Source organism: Corvus cornix, chromosome 7 (assembly GCF_000738735.6).
Source record: "Corvus cornix cornix isolate S_Up_H32 chromosome 7, ASM73873v5, whole genome shotgun sequence".
In the NCBI taxonomy this organism is placed as follows: domain Eukaryota; kingdom Metazoa; phylum Chordata; class Aves; order Passeriformes; family Corvidae; genus Corvus; species Corvus cornix.
This window is the reverse complement of record NC_046337.1, coordinates 24,895,499-24,901,779: the sequence shown is the minus strand read 5'-3', so window position 1 is coordinate 24,901,779 and position 6,281 is coordinate 24,895,499. Positions and strand designations below refer to the sequence as shown.

Sequence of the window (6,281 nt, the reverse complement as noted above, 5' to 3'; positions counted from 1 at the left end):
CCCCCTGCTGGCCGCGCCCCCCGCTGGCCGCGCCCGGCCCCTCCCCCCGGCGGCGGCGCGAGGCCGCCAGGGGGCGCGAGGCTGGCGCGGGGCCAGCAACCGGGCCCGCCCGGGTGTCGCGCGCCGGTGTCCCCGTGCGAGGGCCCGCGGCAGCTCGGACCGCGCCGCCGCCGTTCCGGGGCGGGCCCGTTCCGCGCTGTGGCACCCCCGCGCAGTGAGTGTCCGCCGGCACAGGGAACCCGCTGGCGCGAGGGGGGCCGGGCGTGCCCCAGGGAGAGCTCCGCAGCCCAGCCCAGGGATGCGGTACCCACAGCGCGCAAGGGCTCGTCTGCTGGCGCTGAGGCGGCGGTGTCGACACCACGGCCCCGGAGCAGCCGCACTGTCCGCCCTGAGGGGCAGGAGCGGGCACCTCTCTGGGGCCGGGGCGAGGCGGGGAGCGTGACCGGCGCGGAACCTCGGGGCGGGAATAGAAGAGAAGGGAATATTAATGAAATATAGTGTACTATGACTTCCCCGGGGACACACCGGCTCTCCGCACACCCAACGACCCCCGAAGCAGCAGCCAGGGTGTGCCACGCACGGGCGGAGCAGCCGAGAAGGGCCGCGGGGCGGGGCCGGGCGCTGCCGGCGGGTGGAGTGCGAGGAGCTTCGATTGGCGATGCCTGGGCGGGGAACGGCGCGGTCGGCGGGCGGTTGGTCGGGGCTGGCGGCGTTGCCGGGCCGGGCGGTGAAGGAAGAGCGGCGGTGCCGCCCCAGCACCGGCACCGCCGCCGAGGACAGGGCAGCAGGTGAGCACAGCCCCCGGGGCCGCGCCGCGCCGCCGGGACCGCTCTGTGGCCCCCTTGCTGCGCGAGCCTTCTCCGGGCTGCCCGGGCCCGCCCCTGGTAGCGGCTGGCGGCGGCTCTCCGGCGGTCGCTTCCCCCCGCTTCCTCCCCGTCCCGTCGCAGGTGATCTCCGGGTCTGCCATCCCAGGCAGGGGAAGGCAGCGGTGTTCCCTTCACAGAGGGGAGGGCAAAGCAGCTGGCTCCTGCGCGGAGGTTGGAAGTGAAGCGTGTGTGTCACGCAGTTGTGTTTAAATTGCGGGTGTTTTTGCACCCGGGGTGTGTTATCCAGGTGCCCGGGAGTAGCGTCTATGTAAGAAGGAGTGGTCGTATCCTTCTGGCACTGAGCAGTTGTGGTCAGTTTTGTGGGACGCTCTGGATGCAACAGCAGTACGTGTGAGGAGGCTCACAGCCACCCTCGTACTCCGTATTTGATCGGTGATGAGTTGGTGATTGCTGAAGCTGCAGCTTCAGGTGAGTTCAGATACATTCCCCGTGACTGTTGGGGAGGATCCTGAGAGGAATGTACTCTGGTTTTCTGGTTGTTGACCGATATGTGTACCTTGCTTTCTCATTTCCCATATTACACAAATAAGTGACTGTTTCTTACGGTGGGGTGGAGGGGATTATTTTCCCTATAGGGGTCAACTAAAGCGTAGAAAGGCTGATAGACTCCACTGCTACTGTATTGTACAGCACAGAAAATCCAGGTATTTTTGGAACTAATGCCAGGTATAATGCTATTCTTTTCAATCGTTTTAGTTAGGCCAGTACTGCTGTGACAGAACCAATTATTATGGGTTTTTTCTCCCCTTGAAACTAAAGTTTTTATTTTTCTATGATCACATATATCTATTTAATGCAAGTTCAGAGACTTGCTTGTAAGTCTTCTCTTGCCAGGCTATAGTCAGTTGCTGAATAATGAACGTAGTTTCCTATAAAACTGGTTGACTTCAAAGAGGCATTTTTAATGTGGTAGCATGTGTGAAGGTACACCGTTCTTGTATGTTCAACATTTAAAAAGTAAACTATTGGTTGCCTTAAGATTGAAGAAACAATTCCAAATTTACCTGAAGATGTGTTTTTCAAAGAAAGCCTTCCATGAACTCTGGTGTTTAAGTATGTTTAAATCACCTGTTTGAATAATACTGCTGAAATGAACAACCACAAAACATACCTGACTTACAGGGGAGAGGGATGTGGAAGACGAAGACTCAGACTTACATGAAGAACCTGACCAAAGTTTCTCCTGAAACTTAGTAAATGATGCCTCTCTGCTTTCTTTCCTGAGGATATGTGAATAGCAAAAGAAGCTCTGAGCTGAAGGTGCTTACTATATAGAGCAACAAGCAGAAGTCCACTGAGAAGTCATGTGAATGACTTGCAGATATCATCTCTTCAGCATTCTTTGTAGGAGTAGTCAAAGCTTGCCACATGAGCTGCATGCACCTTGTTAGCACTTTCAGTGTCATTTGCTGATCACGTTGATTTTCTCTGGACTGCACAGATTTCTTTTGGTGTGGCTTTTTAGAACTTGGAAGAAAATATTCTAGTCAGCAATATATGCCTGTAAGTTCTAGGGGACAGTTGTTGGGACTGGAAATTGTTATTTCATGGAGAAGTGTGTATCAGCTGCTAAGCAGGAAGTAGGCTCACACGGGGTTTTGATCCTTAGCACAGGTAAAAATCAGCCATCACTCATAGGTTCCATCAGCTCCCTGGGTTCCTGTACTGTCAAACATTTCACTAAGTCTTGCTTAGACAAAGGTGGTAAGCACCTTAGCCTAGCAGGCTAGAAGTGCAGGCTGAGTGAGGTGTTGTGAAAGAAATTGGGTGTCTGTTCAGCTTAAAAAGTATGGGCTGGGGAAAAGTATGACTCTTGGCTCTATGGAAGCTTTGGTACACAGAAAATGGGGTTTACAAGTATGGCTTCTCCTAATACAGAAAGTGGTTTGGGGTTTTTGTTTGTTTTTCCTTAATGTAGCTGCTCTTGAAAACAAGGAAGTTTGGAGGTGTTAGATTTGACAACCAGTAAATCACAGTTTGGGTTGCTTCCCTGGTAACTTGCACAAGGGTCTGTATTGTAATGCAGAGGGGAGGGAAATAGTTTCCCACCGAACTTAATCTTTCAGTCCTGCTTTTGTTTGTAGTTCATTTTACTTCTCATTCTGAAGTTAACCTGCCCAAACAACAAGTCTGCTTTGTGCTTGCTCAGGCATGCCTGTTTTCAGTTTTGTTACAAGGGCTGCAGAAGTCACAACATTAGGAGAAGAGCTGTCTAACTTCTTCGTGATATGCACGCAGAGTCTCCATTTGAAAACTTCAAGTTCCCATAAACCTCAACTGGAGTGTGTCATCAGTGTAGTGGTTGTTTACTTTGTTGCTCTGGATGTTTAATTAGGCACTGTGAATTGTCCTCTGCAGGGATGCCACTCTCTTGTCAGTGGCTAGGCAGGGGCATGGGCTCCTCTGGCACTCTTGATCTGTGCTAATAGCAGATGCCTATGGTCAGTTGGGTGAATGTCTCTCCTCTCGGATCTAACGAGACACCTCCTGTTCAGAAGACTGAAGAGGTTCTGTTTCAGCACCCCATGTGTAATGTGTGTTGCTGACCTCTTTCCAGAGCACGTGAAATGGCTGCAGATGACAAACGGTCTCCCACATTGGACTCTACCAGTGATCTACCTCGTTCTCCCAGCAGTCCGTCTCATCTCACTCACTTCAAACCCCTGACTCCTGACCAGGATGAGCCTCCTTTTAAATCAGCTTACAGTTCTTTTGTAAATCTCTTCCGTTTCAGCAAAGGTAAGTGCTGGGGGGAGCTGTGTGCATTGGTTGTGCATGCCCTTTGCTGCTTGTAAAAACACCTCTGAACATAGGAGCATAGTGTCAAAGGGCTGAGGTTAGTTCTTTTGTGAGAGATGTTGCATCTTCGTTTTGGGTGACATAGTAGAGCTTTATTATGAGAGAAGATAGCCAGCTTCTTACAGCTGGAAATTTGTGGCTGCACATGAAAGTCAAAAACAAGCCAGTTAGCAGATAATATTGTATAGATTCTTAGCTTGACATCAGAATTTCCTTTGTCTGTATGAATTTTTTTGGCTGAAAGTAGGAGTAATCCTCTGCCAAGCTCTATGAGCAAAATGTGTGCTTGTCCTTCCAGTGCAAGTTCTTACTTCAGACTTCATCCATCCCTCACCTTCCTGTGCCTCTTGTGCCTGCCGCCGGGTGACAGCTGAACTGCAATAAAGCAGGAAGTGCACACTTAATTTGCATGGCTTTGCATCAAGAACTCTGAAGTGTTGTGAAAGTTTTGTATATTAAAAAATATTGCTTGATTTTGGCCTGTGTCTTGAAATACGTTCTCAGTAGGCAAACTCTAAAAGAACTGTGTGAGTTCCTTTTTGTTTCAAAGAAATATCCTGCAGAGAGTGGTGAACGAAAGCACCTGGGTTTTGTGCAAAATCTGTGTATCCCTTCACTGGAGATGGCACGCTGGTCAGCTGCTTTTGTTTAGTCTGTTCATTATCCAGCTCTGCTAAGCATACTTCAGCAATGTTTGGGCTGGGGGAAAAGGGCCAAGACAGCTTTTTGCTTAAGCAAATGGATCTGTTCAGACTCTTCTTATGAAAAATGAAAAATTAATTACTTGGTATGGCTGCTATTAGTTTGCATAGTAGAGGAGCACCTGTCATTGCTAATTTACTGAAAGTAGCATAAAATGTGATCAATATTGGCTTCACTTGTTTGTTTCTGACAAACGTAGCTGGAGTCAGCAAAGTCTTATGTTGAGTGAATGGGAAAACAACCTTGAAATAACACATGAAATGTGCATCTTACTGGAATCAATGAGAACCTGTCTATACTTGATCTGCTGATGGAAATTAAAGGCTGTGGTAACTTTAATGTGACCTCAGTACTGGCTTGTAAAATAACTGAAAAACTCTTTTCAAGGTGGAAGCTCATAGTCAAGTACAGCTATTCTATTTAGCAAGAATAATTCATGTTCATATTCAAGAATAATTTGTCAGGGTTTTTTTTTTTTAACACTTTTCACAGTAGGGAATTTCTGAAATAGTCTGAGCCTTGAAGACAGCCTACTGTCCTGTTTCCATGATGTGTATGTACTTTTAAAACTAAAAATTAATTTGTTTTGTTTAATCATTATCCAAAACAGCTGTTTGTGAGAGTTTTTTTCCCCTTAGCTTTGCATGCACTGCTGGATTTCTTTATCATGTCTGAACAGTTGGTTTCTCGCTCTTTGTCACCTCCAGATGATGGCAGGCTTTCATCCCCGGCAGAGAAAGCAGAGGCAGGACAGAGTGTTCCACAGGCTTTGAGTGGTGGCTGGTCCAGTCCTCAGCATCCCACAAGGGCTCAGTCTCTGAGATCACCAATTCCTTACAAAAAACAACTGACTGGTGAGCTTCAAAGAAGATCCTCTGCAACTCTGGGTAATTTCAGCTCTTTGTTCTATAAGGCAATGTTGTACTAGCCAGGATACTTCAGGGTGAGATGGAAGGATGTGACCAAAGGTTCATTGAGTGTCTAGATTCATAGCAGAATTTAGTATCAGGCTACACTGCTTCTGTTAGTGAGGTTGCACTTTAACCTCATAAACATATTCCTCTACCCTTCTTGGTGTTCCAGCAAGACAACTTCTTACTGGGGCTCTGCTCGTTCAATTGGAAAACAATCTGGAACTGAAGAGGCTGCTAAAACACATCCAACGTTTTAAAGTCACTTGAACTTTGATCCTGAATATTTCTGCTTTATCTTGAGATACTACAGTTTCTTAACATCTACATGCTAACTCTAGTGCTTAGTCTGGATGAATTTGATGTTTGTGTCTTCAAGGGAGTTGTAAATGAAGGTTTTGGTTGTAGTTGTTTTGACGAGAATTGAATAGGAAGTTGTGCTTAAGATTTTTTTTTTTTTTTAAATTTAGTCCTGTCTAACCTTGAAGCTATTGCTAGATGCTGTACTGAATCTTTTAGCTGGAATGTGAATTGATTGTGATTTCTAAGGTGCAACTGTGTAATGGCTATGAAGATCTGGAAGAGCTAGGAAGTAGATTGCAGGGTTCCCTCTTGAGATGTCTGGTTACTGTTGTCTGTTAGTGATAGCCTTGAGGAAACTGCTAAACTGGGTAAGTCTTGTGAAAGACAGTATTTCCAAGAGTGTGGTACCTAGTGCAAACAATCAGATCCTAAATATTGTTCATGTGTATAGGATTTTTAGAAAGAGGTGTAGTTTTGGTAGCCAGGCAAAAGTCTAGTACAGATAACTAGCATTTTTATCTAAGTCATTTGCATGTTTAATTAAACATGTTCATCATCTTCCTTCTTGCCCTCTAGTACTGTTTAATCTTATTTAGTTGTACTTCTTCCAACAAACCAGTTAAGGTTTGGGGTTTTTGTTTTGATTTGTTTGCTTGGGCTCTTTTTAAAGAACTTTCTC

General features: G+C 47.0%; 1 protein-coding gene across 6 annotated transcripts in view; it reads left to right on the top strand.

Annotated features, from left to right (window-relative positions):
- The first annotated feature begins 193 nt into the window (after positions 1 to 193).
- The window catches only part of PIKFYVE (phosphoinositide kinase, FYVE-type zinc finger containing), a 66,278-nt gene continuing 60,190 nt past the window's right edge, over positions 194 to 6,281 (top strand). Inside the window, exons 1-4 of one of the 6 annotated variants that reach the window (XM_039554888.1) lie at positions 701 to 788; positions 1,114 to 1,295; positions 3,445 to 3,626; positions 5,096 to 5,275. In XM_039554888.1, coding sequence (XP_039410822.1) covers positions 3,455 to 3,626; positions 5,096 to 5,275 — 352 coding nt within the window. In that variant the 5' untranslated portion in view covers positions 701 to 788; positions 1,114 to 1,295; positions 3,445 to 3,454. Of the gene's footprint in view, positions 215 to 245; positions 789 to 1,113; positions 1,296 to 3,444; positions 3,627 to 5,095; positions 5,276 to 6,281 lie in introns of those variants that run through there. The other 5 variants (XM_039554889.1, XM_039554890.1, XM_039554886.1 and 2 more) reach the window with 5 other exon arrangements.